Consider the following 18,340-nt stretch of genomic DNA (forward strand, 5'->3'; position numbering starts at 1 on the left):
GCCCGTACAACAGGCAACAATCACAGACCTGCATTTTGAGTGTCTTCCTCATCCACCATGCTCACGAGACCTTGCCCCAAGTGATTTCCATATGTTTGGACCACTCAGAGACGCAATGGGAGGAAAGAAGTTCCGTTCTGATGAAGGGGTACGCCATGCGGTGCATGAGTGGTTGTGCGGACTACCGAAAGAATTTTTTTCTAAAGGAATTTATGCACTTTGTAAGCACTGGAGGACTTGCATTGAGCATGGGGGAGATTATGTTGAAAAGTGATACAGCTTTGTACCACTTCAGCATAATGAATAATATTTAACAAAATATTTAAGTTTTTCATTTGACTCACCCTCGTATTATATGCTTGCTATTTTTCTTTCACTTGCTGGAACTCTCTTTCTCACATTTTTGTGCCTTCCTGTATTCTGCATATTGCTTTTTTGCCAGGAACCTTGTCAGCTGTTTTCAGAACTGTGATTGTAATGGTTTGTCATTCTTCAGTCAAATCTCTTGCACTTACAGCAGTTAATTTCTCATATAGTCTTGTCTGATTGAGACGCCTAATGCTTTCCATTTGCAGAAGGTGTCTCATGTTTCTTGACACATTTAGGATTGTTTTTCTGTCTCATTTGCCCCCATCTGACCCAAATTTGAATTTTAAAGCACAACACAAGGAAGGAAGGAAGGAAGGAAGGAACCATTTTCCACACAAAAATGAGAACATGGATATTCTCGAATTACAGTGCCAACTACAAAGAATCAGAACAAATGTTTAAGACAAAATGTACGTAGTTTTTTTATATAGAATCTGATTCTGCAATATAAAATGGAGGAGGTTCCCATTTGAAATTTTGAAGTTGCCTCTCGCCCCACCCCCAGGGGGCTTGAGTGACAGGCTAATTTTAGCACCAGTAGATGTCCCCCTCGAAAATAATGAACTTTGGATGCTACACATTTTTTCTTGTGCAGCTTGTTTTTCGAGTTATTCTGGTTTATCAACTTAAAATTTACACCCTGTATAATCCAATAACCTAAGTAAACACTTGCTTACATTACTAATTTGGTTTCGTATTGTGAATTACAGAACTACTAAGTAATTAAATTTTACACAAGGTGTACAACTTTGCTTCCTCCGTTTGCCGATAGGTGGCGACAACAGCAAGTAGCGGTCAAAAGAAACAGGTCACAGACATCAGGCAGTTAACTTGGACCTCGGTCAACATAACCTCATTCAAACATTAATTGATTTGTGTGTACATAATAACGTTGTTCTTGATTGAAAATGGCAGTTTACGAGCCTAATTCTCGTCATTTGCTGGAGGTTTTACGGTTTTGTTTCAATATGAAGAAAATTGTGGCTGAGTCTCATCAAATGCCCTCAAGTATGTATGGTAAGGACGCTGTTAGTGAAAGAATGAGTCATGAGTGGTTTCAACACTTCAAGAATGGTGATTTAATGTCGTAGACCCACATAGTGGTGGAAGAGAGAATGTTTTCGAACATGCATAATTGGAGACATTGCTGAGTGAAGAATCGCATCAAACTCATCAAGAATTGGCACAATTAGTGGGAGTTACACAGCAAACCATTTCAAAATACCTCAAGGCTATGGGTATGATTCAGAAAGAAGATACTTGGGTCCCATGTGAGCTGAAACCAAGAGACGTTGAACGGCGTTTGTGTGTTTGTGAACAGTTGCTTCAGAGGCAAAAACAGAAAGGATTTCTGTATTTCATTGTGACAAGGGGCGAAAAATGGGTTCATTACGATAACCCTAAACACAAAAAATCATGGGGATATCCCAACCGTGCTTCCACGTCGACGGCCAAATCGAGTATTCACGGCTCCAAGATCACGCTCTGGCATTTGGTGGGACCAGCTCGGCATCGTGTACTATGAGGTGTTAAAACCGAGTGAAACAATAACAGGTGCTCATTATTGAACACAATTAATGTGTCTGAGCAGAACATTAAAAGACAAATGGCCACAATATAGCGAGAGGTACGATGAAGTGATTTTGCAGCACAACAGTGCTCGACCCCACGTTGCAAAAGAGGTCAAAATGTACTTGGAAATGTTAAAATGGGAAATCCTACCCCACCCCCATATTGTCCAAACATTGCTCCCTCTGACTATCAGCTGTTTAGATCAGTGGAGCATGGCCTGGCTGACCAACACTTCCGATCTCATGAAGAAGTCATAAATCAGTTTGATTCATGGATCACTTCAGAAGATGAACAGTTTTTTAGACATGGGATTTGTACACTGCCTGAAAGGTGGGAGAGAGTAGTGGCCAGCGATGTAAAATACTCTGAATGATACACGTGTAACCAATCTGTTTCATTAAAGCCTCAAATGTTGGGGAAAAAATGGCTGAAGCAAAGTTGTACACCTTTTATTAACCAATAGTATAGTAAACTGACAGAGTGATAAGAGTTGTTACAGGTCTTTAACATTATAAAATGCGGTATACTTGGTATCTCTCTTGCTATCCAATTGTTTGTTAATGAAGAGTCCTGATTACAATGAAACAAATCAATGATACATTTTCCTATCAATGGATGGCTGCAATTTTAGTAAATACTTTGACACGAAGTTGTTCAAAATAATGTTGCAGAGCTCAAAATATGAAATTAGATACACCGGTTGTACCCAATGATGAACAGTTAATCGAGTGATCCAAATTAGCTTAGAAATCGTATGGAGAAAAAAATATATGAAAAATGAGCTGCTACATTTCAGTGTCCTTATTCCATTTTGATGTCCTATCCTGTTCATTGGTGTTCTGATTCATCAACTTTTTTGTTGATTGAGTTTTCCATAAAAATAATAAATGCACACAATAGTCACACTCTCCTGTGTAATAGTTTATTACACGGTTTTATCGTTCGCTAGTGTCATTCATTGGAGTGATAAATGTAGGGTTCTCCAGAGCGATGTCTAACACCACACAAGTCATCAGTGAAACCAAGTAAAATGAAAGAAAAGTCACGTTTCTTTATTGTTAGAATGCCACATGCCACACTGTCCATAAAACTTCTGCTTACTTAACAGACAAAAATATTAAATTAGTGTCTCTGTTAGTATTCAATCAATTTATCACCTGATGGCTTATCTTCGTTACATTAACTCAGACAGAAAATGTCTAGACTGGGGTTTTTGTCACCTGGATAGGCTGTGGAATCTTTTTAAAACATTTTCTGAGGTTCAAACATCAAAGAAAAAAGAGTGCATGCAAAAGTGTATAAATTTGAAATAAAAACATTTTGAGAAATGATAAAACGATTTGTACTGAAACACTTCCTTCCCATAATGCATCTGAGATATAAAAATCCTGAGCAAACCAATTGGAAAAAGGCTTAAGCTTCACTTTAAAAATATTTCGAATGTGTAAAAAAATCACCATAGTGTTACTATGTTGCATAAATTTCAATTTTATAACAGTGCCTTTCTACTAAATCTGACATTAGTGTGATATGATATTTTTAGTAGGAAGAAAAGTGCTTAAAAAAAAGATTGGCATTGTGGTCTAGTAGGTTGCGGGTTTTCAACCTGTATGAATGAAACAACAGTTGTTCTGCTCACATAACACATTATTCATTTTATGCAAATTCAAGGTGGAGGGGTCAGAAAGGAAAAGAAAGGGAAGGGAAGGAATTTTATGTGGCATCGGAGGTGACGAGTGGCAGCGTTTGCCGGACCGAGACTCAAACTCGGTATCTTTTGCTTACTAGGTGGTCGCATTAACCACCGTGCTGTGCAAACATGATGTTAATCACAATTGAGCCTACTGTCTCGTCTTATCACTTCACCAGAAACTGCAAGGAAACTGCAGAAGCTTAACACACAAAGCGAGATGGCGTGATTCACAGTGAACAAATCTAAAACGGAAGTAATGAACAAATCTAAAATGGAAGTAATGACAAATGGATTAGAAACCCAAATATATCGTGAAGGAACGGAACTAATGTATCCACACAACACATGCCTAGGCCAAATAATTTCTTTTAACAACAAAATGGAAAAAGAAATAAAACGTAGAGTTTCCTTAGCTCGGTAAGCTTTTTGGGCCTTAAAGTTCGTATTGCTAGACAGAACCCTGAACAGGGGGCTAAGAACGGAGGCACTTGAAAACGGTGTTTTTCCAGTGTTATTATATGGATATCAGATGTGGGCCCTCAAAGCCAAAGAGAGAAACACTCTACAGGTATGCAAAAGGAAAATGCAGAGGAAGATCCTCAGCATCTCACTGAAAGACAGAATATCGAACACTTCGATACACGAGATGTTGACAACATTAGACATAGCGTGACAGACTACCGAGACCAAATGGAAATGGAGTGGTCACATGGTGAGATGACAGTTACACCACACACCACTAGCTACCACATAGGACCACTACATCGCCAAGACTCTCCCGGGAAGACGGAGACACAAATGGTCGGACGTATTTAGAAAATAAGCAGGAAGACAGCGGACCGGCATAGCCAGAAAGAGAGAGGAATGGGAAGAACTAGAACTACAACTGAGTGATCAAGTGTAATTCAATCTGTTGTGTGCATTAAGTGTGGTACCCTCTTACACAGACCAGCTCACCGCATGAGTTATTAAAAGCTGCTGCCCCTACTTGTAGGAGGCCTTTGCCCTCAATGGGACATCACAGGCTATTTTCATTCATTCATTCATTCATTCATTCATCTTGGCACACCTTCCGGCTGACCCACATTCCCACCGAGTGACACCTATCTTCGGTCCTCGTCCGTATCCTCTGTGCTCGCTACTCAGAGATACCTGCAGGAGGTCGAACTTAATTTTGTATCCTCACTGGAGATGGTGTATTCGTGGCCCATCGAGTTGAACCAATTGTAAGAATGGCTCGTGTCTTCTTTGGGTCACATCTGAAAGGGCAGACACCACACATTTGTGTAATACATTGCTCTCTGAGTGTTTTCCATAATTTCACAGAACTGTTTCCATTACAGTGCACGTATCAGAACATACAAAAGAACAATTTTGCTTTGATTTCTCAATATTTACTTGCACAGATACTAAAACACCTCCACCATGCAAAGAGTTTGCCAGAACTGTCACTGGAGCAGCTGACGAGTGAGTGGCGTGCCTGAAATCAATATAACAGTGTAGAGAGCTTAGGTTAATGTAGCATGTAGCTCTCCTGTTTATAACTGTGCTTGCGTGTTGGAACATTCTAAAAGAATAATCTTCTAGAATGTTTAAGAAATTTCAAAATAGAAGTTAGTTTTTTAAAATAGGTTTTCTGAAGTTAAAATTTAAGTAGACACAAAGGAATTACAGACGCTGGCTGTGAACGGGCATTGATTTCAAGTAATGGGGAAAGTTGAAAATTTGTGCTGGAATGGCATTCAAACCTGGGACTCCTACTTGCTACGTTGACATCAGGATTGCCATAGGTTCTGGAAATCAGAGTAATCAGGGAATATCAAACACATCAGGGATATATTGGGGAAACTTAAAAAAAAAAAAAAAAAAAAAGAGAAAAGAAAAGAGAGGAAAAAAAATAAAATGGAAAAATCATGGACACAGGACTGCGGTGCTCCTCAGCAGGCCAGAGGCCACGGGGGGATGGACTTCAGTAATTGCGGCTGTCTCACTGCAAGTACATTTGTTCTAGTACATTTTGGAACTTAAAAAGTGGTTTATATGTTAGAAAGTATTGACACTAACAAGGGGAGGCCGCCAATTGTGAAATTCAGATTTGACTAATACTGCCCATAATAAAAGCTCATGGCCAGAGGTGTAATGTGACAAAGCACCGACACGCACTTCTCAGCCGTCGTCGAGAAAATCGACAGTTAAAAGAAACCGTTGCGGTGAAATACTCTCTACGATTAATAGTTTTCTACAGCGTCGTGGCCCAGCAGTAAGCGCTCGGGTTCGCAATCCGAAGGTCGCCGGATCGAATCCCGCGCCATGCAACTTTTTATTATTATTATTATTATTATTATTATTATTATTATTTTTTTTTTTTTTTTTTTTTTTTTTTTTTTTTTTAAATTCAAATTTACATAATTAATATGAAGCGCTGTTGGCAGCACTCGAACATTTTCTGTACCCAGAAAGGCCATAGATATATATATATATATATATATATATATATATATATATATATATATATATATGGAAACATTCCACGTGGGAAATACATCTAAAAAGAAAGATGATGAAACTTACCAAACAAAAGCGCTGGCAGGTCGATAGACACACAAACAAACACAAACATACACACAAAATTCTAGCTTTCGCAACCAATGGTTGCCTCGTCAGGAAAGAGGGAAGGAGAAGGAAAGACAAAAGGATATGGGTTTTAAGGGAGAGGGTAAGGAGTCATTCCAATCCCGGGAGCGGAAAGACTTACCTTAGGGGGAAAAAAGGACAGGTATACACTCGCACACACACACATATCCATCCACACATACACAGACACAAGCAGACATTTGTAAAGGCCTTTACAAATGTCTGCTTGTGTCTGTGTATGTGTGGATGGATATATGTGTGTGTGTGTGTGCGCGAGTGTATACCTGTCCTTTTTTCCCCCTAAGGTAAGTCTTTCCGCTCCCGGGATTGGAATGACTCCTTACCCTCTCCCTTAAAACCCATATCCTTTTGTCTTTCCTTCTCCTTCCCTCTTTCCTGACGAGGCAACCATTGGTTGCGAAAGCTAGAATTTTGTGTGTATGTTTGTGTTTGTTTGTGTGTCTATCGACCTGCCAGCGCTTTTGTTTGGTAAGTTTCATCATCTTTCTTTATATAAAATGAGGTGACTTACCGAACGAAAGCGCTGGCAGGTCGATAGACACACAAACAAACACAAACATACACACAAAATTCAAGCTTTCGCAACAAACTGTTGCCTCATCAGGAAAGAGGGAAGGAGAGGAAAAGACGAAAGGATGTGGGTTTTAAGGGAGAGGGTAAGGAGTCATTCCAATCCCGGGAGCGGAAAGACCTTAGGGGGAAAAAAGGACGGGTATACACTCGCACACACCCTCTTTCCTGATGAGGCAACAGTTTGTTGCGAAAGCTTGAATTTTGTGTGTGTGTTTGTGTTTGTTTGTGTGTCTATCGACCTGCCAGCGCTTTCGTTCGGTAAGTCACCTCATCTTTGTTTTTATATATAATTTTTCCCACGTGGAATATATATATATATGAAATAAAACACAATATCACAAATAATATTCAAGTGGATACAATTTATTGATAAGTTCGGTATACACTCGCACATAACTAACATTTAGTGACCAGAAGTAGCTGGACTATCGCACGAACCAGAGTGATACTTATCAGAGAAACATGGAAAGCAGAAAACAGCACGACATCGAGCACATCTGATAAACGATGCGTTTTTTTAAATTATCTGTTGGGAAACACCTGATTGACATTCTGAAAAATTGTTCTATCGTTCGTCAGGTTTGATGCATACCACGCATATCGTATCATATCGGCAAAAATCGGAGAAGACAATTGGTGGTGGACGATGGATTGGATTTATTTCAAGCATAAAATTATCTCTCTCTCTCTCTCTCTCTCTCTCTCTCTCTCTCTCTCTCTCTCTCTCTCTCTCTCTCTCTGTGTGTGTGTGTGTGTGTGTGTGTGTGTGTGTGTGTGTGTGTGTGTGTGTGTGTGTGTGTGTGTGTGTGTGTGTGTGTGTGTACATTTGAATTACAAAAAAAATAATAATAAAAAAGTTGCATGGCGCAAGATTCAATCCGGCGACCTTCGGATTGCGAACCCGAGCGCTTACCGCTGGGCCACGACGCTGTAGAAAACTATTAATCGTAGAGAGTATTTCACCACAACGGTTTCTTTTAACTGTCGATTTTCTCGACGACGGCTGAGAAGTGTGTCTCGGTGCTTTGCCACATTACACCTCTGGCCATGAGCTTTTATTATGCGCAGTATGAGTCGAATCTGAATTTCACAATTGGCGGCCTCCCCTTGTAAGAAGAAGAAAATCGTGGCAGTCACTGGAAGCTTGTAAGCTTTGTACTCACATATTTCGTGAAAGAAAAACCACACAATATCTGTAAAATAATAGATATAACACAGTGGATAATAACCAACAATGACGAACATAGTAGAACCAATATTTTATTGCTGCTCACCTACAGCGTTGGTTTACACAATTCTTACTTGCCTTGTACACTTCTTTCAAAGGGCCTACTTTTTTTAGGTTATTTATGAAATCAGTGAAGGTACTTTAAACCTGTCTTGCGAACTCCAAGGAAATGTGTATTTTTGTCACCAAAAGAGTTGCGTTTTATTGAAATAAAATGACATCAGTGGTCTTAATGAAACACACATACTATTTGGCTTGTTTTCTCCATCTAAAAACAGTTCATTACAAAAGATGCTGATGTTAGTACGTAAGATTTTTGCTCACATCGGGAAACGCCACCTGCTTAAGCTTTTTTTAATATTTTTTTTTTTAAATATAGTTTGCACTATTGTTCCTCGTACGATAGCTGCAAAGACAGACAGGTACATAATTAAGTAGCAAATACTAAAGTTTTTCGGAATTATTTCTCATTAAGTGTCCAAAAAAGACTTCAGGTATTAATTGCTTTATTATCTTTTATTTTTTTCTCTTTTAGAACTCTCGAATTAGAGTTCTGAAATAGTCCAAAACACAGATGGTATACTGTAGTCATATTATAGACCTGCCCTACTTACTTCAACCTTACAAAATTGTTAAGGCCTATTGGCTTCTGTCTCAGGTCTTTGGCTGACATTCGTCTGATGATTTTACTAACGTTTCGCCAGCACGAGTGGCTGTTCACCGACGGCAATGGAGGATGAAGCTTTGACAATTCCAGCGTCTCATGCTGGCGAAATGTCAGTAAAATCGTCAGACGAATGTCGGCCGAAGAATCTGAGACATAAGCTAATAGGCAGTTTGTTCTACCTTACAGTTCCAAAAATTAGTTTACTTTCGTAGATTACAGCTTACTGTTGTACATTTAATAGTGTCTCAGATGTAAAATTTTTAAGCCCATGTAAGACTAACTGAAATTAAATCTGACAGGCATCGTAAATGACCGCGGCAAGACGTACGGCATCTACGCGGTGTCCGTGTCCCGACGCTACGAGATAACAGGCCACGTCGACAAGTGGCACGTCTACCGCCGGTACTCGGACTTCCACGAGCTGCACTCCAAGATCAAGGACAAGGTGAGGCGGTGCTCGAGTGCTGTGGGCTCGATTACTCGGCTCCTGCGATCCCGTGGTTGTCGATTGTGTCAGAGTGTCGTGCCCACTTCGTGGACATTGACTTTCCCTTCGATTTGAAGACTGGTATGTTGCAGCTCTCCGTGCTGCTCAATCCTGTGTGAGCCTCTCCGTCTCTGAGTAACTACTGCAGCCTGCATCATTCTGGATCTGCTTACTGCAGCCAAGCTTTGGTCTTACTACAATTTTTACCCTCCACAGTTCCCTTCATTTCCAAATTCACAATTCCTCAGTGTATCCCATCAACCGATGCCTTCTTCTAGTAAAGTTGGGCCATAAAATTCTTTTTCCCACTGTTTCAATCCGGTATGTACAGGGTCTGTCCCAAAAGTTCCCAGAATGATCTTTTTTAAATCATTTATTCAGTATCGGTGTACAGTCTTTCCAGAACTTTTCAAAGTATTCTCCCCCTGCTTGCATACACCACTGCCAGTGCTTCACCCAATCCGTGAAGTCATCAGTGGGAACCTCTTTCAGCGCAGTTACGAAAGCTGCTTCTACTGCCTCCAGTGTCCCGTGCCAAGTTCCTTTTAGGATTCTTTAGATCCTTGGGAACAAAAAGATTGGGGCTCTATGGAAATCGGGGCAGTGTTGCCGCGTACATTTTGGCCACCAACACACTGTCTCTGTCTTGGTGGCCAAAATGTACGTGCTGTGTCGCTTGACGTGTTGTCGTCATCCACTGACGGTTTGTTGTGAATATTTTTCAGACGTGTCAAACCCTGTTGCTAAACTGTTTGAACACCTCACATTAAAACTCCTTGTTGACTATTCGTCTTTGTGGCACAAATTCACTGTCAACCACACCGTTTATGTCTGTAAACACAGTGAGCATTGCCTCGATTCACAATTTGCTCAATCTTGCTTTTTTTCCACGTTTGTGTGCTACTTGCCAATCTGATGGTTTGTTTTGGGATCCGAAATCCGTGTCTAGTCACCTGTGATCACTCTGTCAAAAAATTCTGGGTCTGTTTTCTATCACTAATGCAGTTCCTGGTACGTAGACAAACTGCTCCTTCATTTCACAGGTCAGGACTTGCGGCACCATTTTCGCGTGGACTTTCCTCCTTTGAAGATCCTCAGTTAAAGTGCAGTGAAAGATTGTTTCAGGTATTCCACGCTCCTCTACATTCGTCCGAACACTTAACCACCTGTCCACATCCACAACTTGATGCACTTTTTGCACCGACTCATCCGTCGAGATGTCGACAGGCGTCCCGAGTGGGTGTCCTTATTGACAGACTCCCGACCTTTCCGGAACCTCTTTTCCCACACGAAAGTTTGGCTTTCATCGTCTCATCATTGTAGCGTTTCTGAAGCATTTCCTCCCATTTCTGCTTCATTTTTCCCAGTTTCAAACAGATCTCAATTGCATAATGCTGCTCCAAAAACTGATCCATTGTTTGAAGTGGTGCAGTAGATACCTCTGTATGGAACACGACCGTGCCCCAACTGCTGCCTGCGGCAACTGACACTGGCCTCATTTCAAAGCTTAGATGCCCCCCCCCCCTCCCCCCGACTTCTCTGCCCAAAGCTCCACCCTGCCAGTGAGTGTTGGCAACCACCAAAAATCATTCGAGGAACTTCGGGGGACAGACACTGCACTCCCAAGTTATTTGATGTATCCATCCTACGGGTAACGGAGAAAATATGGGAACACGAAAAACACAGCACATTACTGTACTTAACACGGCATTTGAAAACCATTAGCATTCTCGTAATGGATAGATAATGTAATATCCTGCTCGTAATCATTGATAGTTTTGTTCCTGCCTACTGTCAGCTGGTACTCTTTAAACTTAGAGTTCCAAGCATCTGATTCTCCTGGTACCTCCAGTTCTTTTTCTCCCCAAATAGCTACATCATCAGCTAAGACTAAAGCATTGAGATCACCATTTCCTATCTCATCAATTTCATTTACAATCATGTCGATAAGTGGAGTAAAAAATAATGGCAAGATGCACTTCCCTGTTACCCTCCTCTCTCTATCCGAAAGCAGTCTGACATGCCATTACACACTTGCACACGACTTTTGCAACCTCAATATAGTGTTTGCACCTTTCTGATCAGGGAGTTTGGAGCCATTAGTTCTTTTAAAAATTTAAACTATATACTGTATTAACAATAACCTGACACTACATTACTTGGCACTATTTACGCTTCTGTTATCTGAGCTTATTGGAGTAAGTTAGTAAAGAAGCCGCTACTTTGAAAAATTCTGCTGTCTCCTCGAGTTTTACTTTGTAGCTGCCGTTTAAATGCTATTAGTTGTTTAATATTTACCTGATAATACTGTCATTTTTCAACGAAGATACACGGTCCAGATACGTTAATAGTACCACCACCTACGTATGACGACCGTGTGCAATAAGCCTAACAGGCTGCAGGTGGCTGCACTCGCTGTGGAGAGGATCTAAAACGTGTCGGGGCAGACACAGAAAACAGTGGAGTTGTCGTCATGTCGAAACGGAGCGATTTATACGGTGTCGAAACGTGCACGATTGTCGGCTTTCGGACTGAAGGTGGAAGCGTTTCCAAAGTGGCTGAGTTTGTAAACGGTGGCAAAGTGGCGCTACCCGAAACCTGTGCCGAGGTAGCTGTGCTGCACCATGGACTGTAGACGACAGGGGTGAACTGTGGCTGTAGAGAAGGAACTTGCACCCCTTCTTGCAGCGGTGTACCGTAGGTCTCTAGAAGAGCGTAGCGTTCCAAAGGATTGGGCAAGCGCACAGGTCATCCCCGTTTTCAAGAAGGGACGTCGAACAGATGTGCAGAACTAAAGACCTATGTCTCTAACGTCGATCAGTTGTAGAATTTTGGAACACGTACTATGTTCGAGTATAATGACTTTTCTGGAGACTAGAAATCTACTCTGTAGGAATCAGTATGGGTTTCGAGAAAGACGGTCGTGTGAAACCCAGATCGCACTATTCGTCCACGAGACTCAGGGGGCCATAGACACGGGTTCAGAGGTAGATGCGGTGTTCCTTGACTTCCGCAAGGCGTTCCATACAGTTCCCCACAGTCGTTTAATGAACAAAGAGCATATGGACTATCAGACCAATTGTGTGATTGGATTGAAGAGTTCCTAGATAACAGAACGCAGCATGTCATTCTCAATGGAGAGAAGTCTTCCGAAGTAAGAGTGATTTCAGGTGTGCCACAGGGGAGTGTCGTAGGACCGTTGCTATTCACGATATACATAAATGACCTTGTGGATGACATCGGAAGTTCACTGAGGCTTTTTGCAGATGATGCTGTGGTGTATCGAGAGGTTGTAACTGTTGTGTCTAGACAAGACAGCCTAGACACAATGAGAGGAAGCCGAAAGGCACGCGCTAAGCTAAAGCAGGATAGCGTGAGGTCTGAAACAGGATACGTAATGAATGCTATAAAGAAAAGTACGTAGCTTCTGGAATACTTAACATTAATCCATCCTTTTGGTACATCTGGAGATTGTGGCGATACAAGTGAGACTCTTTAGATACATGCAATGTTACTAATGGCGCCTTGCTAGGTCATAGCCATTAACTTAGCTGAAGGCTATTCTAACTATCTGCTCTGCAAATGAGCGAGGCTTCGTCAGTGTGCATCGCTAGCTACGTCGTCCGTACAACTGGGGCGAGTGCTAGTCCGTATCTCGAGACCTGCCTTGTGGTGGCGCTCGGTCTGCGATCACACAGTGGCGACACGCGGGTCCGGCATGTACTAATGGACCGCGGCCGATTTAAAGCTACCACCTAGCAAGTGTCGTGTCTGACGGTGACACCACATTCCTCCCCCGCAAATCGGCGAACGGTCGTGTTATAAGGCTTCCGCCCGCCGTGGGGAGGACCCCATGTTGACGTATGCGATGAGGTGGGGAGCCTAACAACAGGCGAGGCTGTGCCACCCGCACCCGGCCATTTGGTCCGAGGGGAGCTAGGAAACGCCTGAAAACCTACTCCAGGGTGCACGTCAACATGCGGTGTATGCGCCCGTAATGAGACAGGAGGGGCCGAAGGGTCGACCTCCATTGCGTCGGGGTATCCGACACGCGATGACGACGTCATGTGGTCCGGAGCGAGCAAGAGTTCCATGGCGGAGGACAGCTGGTCACGGGAAGCGATCGGCGGCGCGTGACCCAGGGAGGCGCTTGGCGGCTGCAGCGAAGCGTCCACTGCGGGCGGCGCCGGCTGGCGGACAGGCGGCGGCAGTGGAGGCGGTAGCGGCGCGTTGCCATGGGGCAAAATGGAAGGCATCGTCGGTAACACCTGGGGATGAGGCGAGCCAGTAGATGGGTCCCCAGGGCGCTGACCGGACGGCAACGTCGCTGAAAGCAGACGGGGAGCGGCAGAACCCGTGCGACGACAGAGGCGCAGCTGATTGAGATGCCGACGCACCTCACCAGAGGCCCCCAAAACCAAATACATCGCGCGGCCAAGGCAGTGAAGAATGCGCCCTGCGAGCCAACGCCGTGAACCTTGATAGTTGCGATAGAATACAACGTCGCCTGGAGCAAAAGCAGAAGTCTGCCGCTGCACAGGAACCTGATGCGGCGGGTGCAGCAAAGACATCAAGGTTCGATGAGGACGACCGTGGAGCAACTCAGCCGGCGAGCGACCATCTCGGGGCTGAGAGCGATACGATGACAAAAAGAGCAACAACGCGTCCTCCCGAGAATGCGACTCTTTCAACTTCAACATCTGTGACTTGAAAGTCCGGACCAATCGTTCAGCGGCACCGTTTGACTGAGGCGAAAACAGCGCGGATGTCAGATGTTGAATACCATTGGCCTGGCAGAATGACTGAAATTCTGCGGACATGAATTGTGGGCCATTGTTGGAAACAATAGTTTACGATTCTCCACATAGCTGAGAAACACTGGCGGAAGGCACCGTCTGATTCACTGATAGGACCTGATTTACTATAGACATGTTAAACAATTGAAATAAATCTAAACCAAACAAGTTCACTGCAGAAGAAGAACGAAGAACGTAAAATGACACAAGTTTTGTTTGTCCCTTGTATGTTGCAAGAAGAGTGCGCTGTCCTAACACAGGGATATTCTGACCTGAATAACTATTTAACTGAACATTTGCGGCACGCAACGGAGGTTTGCCCAGTTGTTTGTACGTGTCATGATTGAGCAATGAAACTGCAGCTCCGGTATCGAGCTGGAATGGTACGACCTTGCCATTAAAGTCCAAATCTACAAAAAGTTTATTGTCCTGCTGACGACAAGAGCGACTGTCTCGTGCAATTTGAACTGATACAGGTACAGCATCACTTGCTAATTGACGTGATTTCCGGCGATGTCGACGCACACTTTGTGTGGGACGAACACAGTCACTGTTAGAGACAGTGGCACTGGACGAAGTGGAATTAACTACATGAATGTCCATGGGTGAAGGTCCACGAGCCTGAGTGTCCTTGGTTCGATTCTTCGTAGGACAGAGTTGCTACGTCGCGTCGGGGAAATAATTTCACTATCACACGGTACGTTTGCACCCCTACACACGACAATAAATGAGGCTGCCGCTCGTTACCTTGAATTCTGTAGGCGGCGAGATGAAATCTAAACTGGCGTGACCACTCCGTCCATGTTCCCTTACCTGGGCCAAATCGCCGGAACGTGGGTGCAACAGCATGTTGTGGCTGCGGTAGCGATGAAGCGGCGGCGGCCGCATCGTTTTGCAGTGCACGTTGACCCTGGACGAGCTGTCCAAGGGCATCCAATAACGCCTGCGTCTGCTGATTCTGCAAGCGATAAAATTCGGACAGTACATCTGGCGAAGCCATGACACAAGTAGATTAGAGCAATACGAACGCGAAATCCTCTTTTAAGCCTCGTCGCCAAAAATGTTGTGTCTAGACAAGACAGCCTCGACATAATGTGAGGAAGCTGAAAGGCACGCGCTAAGCTAAAGCAGGATGGCGTGAGGTCTGAAACAGGATACGTAATGAATGCTATAAAGAAAAGTACGTAGCTTCTGGAATACTTAACTTTAATCCATCCTTTTGGTACATCTGGAGATTGTGGCGATACAAGTGAGACTCTTTAGATACATGCAATGTTACTAATGGCGCCTTGCTAGGTCGTAGCCATTGACTTAGCTGAAGGCTATTCTAACTATCTGCTCTGCAAATGAGCGAGGCTTCGTCCGTGTAGTCGCTAGCAAAGTCGTCCGCACAACTGGGGCGAGTGCTATCCCGTATCTCGAGACCTGCCTTGTGGTGGCGCTCGGTCTGCGATCACACAGTGGCGACACGCGGGTCCGGCATGTACTAATGGACCGCGGCCGATTTAAAGCTACCACCTAGCAAGTGTCGTGTCTGACGGTGACACCACAGTAACAATGGAAAATTGTACTGAAATGCAGGAGGATCTGCAGCGAATTGACGCATGGTGCAGGGAATGGCAATTGAATCTGAATGTAGAGAAGTGTAATGTGCTGTGAATACACAGAAAGAAAGATCCCTTATCTTTTAGCTACAATATAGCAGGTCAGCAACTGGAAGCAGTTAATTCCATAAATTATCTGAGAGTACGCATTAGGAGTGATTTAAAATGAAATCATCATATTAAGCTGATCGTCTGTAAAGCAGATTCCAGACTGAGATTCATTGGAAGAATCCTAAGGAAACGCAATCCGTAAACAAAGGAAGTAGGTTACAGTACGGTATGTTGATGTGAAAATCATCAACATACCGTAGTATTACGCGCAACTGAGGAGGACAGGACCAAAAAATTGAAGAGGTTACAGTACGCTTGTTTGCCCACTACTCAAATACTGGTCAGCAGTGTGGGATCTGTGCCAGATAGGGTTGATAGAAGAGATAGAGAAGATCCAACAGAGAGCAGCGCACTTCGTTACGGGATCATTTAGTAATCGCGAAAGCATTACGGAGATGATAGATAAACTCCAGTGGAAGACTCTGCAGGAGAGATGCTCAGTAGCTCGGTACGGGCTTTTGTTGAAGTTTCGAGAACATACCTTAACCGAGGAGTCGAGCAGTATATTGCTCCCTCCTACATATATCTCGCAAAGAGACCGTGAGGATAAAATCAGAGAGATTAGACCCCACACAGAAGCATACCGACAATCCTCCTTTCCACGAACAATACGAGACGAGAATAGAAGGGACAACTGATAGAGGTACTCAAGGTACCCTCTGCCACACACCGTCAGTTGGGTTGCGGAGTATGGAGAGTAGATGTAGATGTGGATGAGATGTGTACGGGCGAATGGAGGTGCAACTGTGGAGCGACAGACCGCCAACACGAACAGAGGGCTTGTGACAGTGCCTCCTCGAGGACCATCCGTCATCAGCTCGTGGTCCAGTTGCTAGAACTGCTGCCTCTGGATCACGGGGTCCCGGGTTCATTCCTGGCCGGGTTGAGGATTTTCTCTGCCTGGGGACTGGGTGTTTGTGTTGGCCTCATCATTTCGTCATCACCATTCGTGACAGTGGTTAGGCCGGGCTGTGTACAAAAATTGGGCCACGTAAAAATCGGCACTTTGTACGGGTGCCGATGACCCCACTGTCGAGCGTCCTACAAACCGATCGTCATCGTCAATGAGGACCGTTCGGCATCTAACAACCCTACCACAACAGAGGTCAAAAATTAATTATGATTGTAGTGCTGCTCACACTACTAAATATTGCATTTTTGGGTAGCAACAACGTTATATTATGTGGCAGGTGTCATAAGAGCACAGTTAATAAAGTCATTTCATGAAATAATGGATAAACTAGGCACTCATCTTTTCGTGTTTCCCACGCTGGTCCCGTTGTGAACTCCTGGCTCGATCGTCCAAAATCTAGGTGGTGGTGATTCCGAGCTAGGATGCAAAGAGGCCAAGGTGCTATTCTGCGATATTCAAAAGTTTTATAGATGTGTTTCGTAAACCATTCTTGAAGATTAATCTTTTGGAAGTTAGCCCAATGGTGATGTAAAACAAGCAATCAGCACTCCGAATTTAAGTTACACTTCTTTTTTATTACTATTGTTGCAATATCACATAACTCACAAAACATCATTTCACAGTATAAAACATACTTGAAAATATCTTCCTCACTGTTAAAGTTCACATTTTATAAACTGACTACAATTTGTGTCTTTTCAACATGACGACCAAGACTTGACCTCTAATAACTGCTTACGCGCCCAAAAAATTAGAGTTACAAGTACGTCAAATATCATAGTGACAAAAGAAAGAATTCACATAAGACTAAATCATTGCAATATAAATATATTGATGTATCAAAGTACCTCTACATTAATGAAATCAAATCTGAATGTTGTCTCAGAAATATGTTAATTACTTTACAGAAACACAGTAGAATATTGCCGGTATCGAGAGTTTGAGGTGAGGTGCCGTAATGGTTATGTAGTTCAAGTACCATTACAGGCAGACATGGCTGTGTGTGGGGCACAACAGCAGCCGCCCGTTTCACGCACCCTTGCCGACTCCATTCGTCGGCACCGAGGGCCGGAAATGGCACACCGTTATTGCAACCGAATGCCCACCGAGCGATGACAGGTGGCCTCTCCGGACGAATCGCCTCTTATTCTCCGTCGGGGAGACGACTGTCGTGTACGGTGCGAAATGTCTGTAATAATTGTTGGAAGGGTCTGCGCTGGAGGAGGGAGAGTTGTGGTCTGGGAAACATTTTTGTGGCATTCCCCGGGTGATGTCGTCATTACGGAAGGCACAGCGGATCGACACGAGTATCGGTCTATCCTTTGGGACCACGTTCACCCCTTCGCGCAGTCAGTTTATCCTCAACACGGTGACGTCGACTGGCAGGACGGTGCGACGCGTCGCACAGCTCGCAGTGTAAGTGCGTGGTTGGGGTAGTGCTGCGATAAGTTCACTGCCCTCCCCCGGCCAGCAAACTTCGTGGATTTAAATCCGGTCGGTAACCTGTGGGAGCACCTCGATCGGGCTGTTTGCACCGTGGAGCCTCGATCGGGAAATCTGGGGCAGCTGGCCACTGCACTGGAGTCGGCACGGCTCCACGTCCCTGTCGGTACTTCTGGAACCTCATTGACTCTCTTTGTGCACGTCTCACGGTAGTCCACACTGCGAAAGG

The 18,340-nt window shown here is 43.8% G+C and overlaps 1 protein-coding gene across 3 annotated transcripts in view; it reads left to right on the top strand.

Annotated features, from left to right (window-relative positions):
* LOC126426732 (sorting nexin-13-like) overlaps positions 1-18,340 on the top strand; it is a 399,890-nt gene that overhangs the window by 284,437 nt on the left and 97,113 nt on the right. For all 3 annotated transcript variants that reach the window (XM_050088694.1, XM_050088696.1, XM_050088695.1), the window contains one exon: positions 9,057-9,202. In XM_050088694.1, the coding sequence (XP_049944651.1) occupies positions 9,057-9,202 (146 nt within the window). The remainder of the gene's footprint in view (positions 1-9,056; positions 9,203-18,340) is intronic.

Source organism: Schistocerca serialis, chromosome 11 (genome assembly GCF_023864345.2).
Source record: "Schistocerca serialis cubense isolate TAMUIC-IGC-003099 chromosome 11, iqSchSeri2.2, whole genome shotgun sequence".
Classification (NCBI taxonomy): domain Eukaryota; kingdom Metazoa; phylum Arthropoda; class Insecta; order Orthoptera; family Acrididae; genus Schistocerca; species Schistocerca serialis.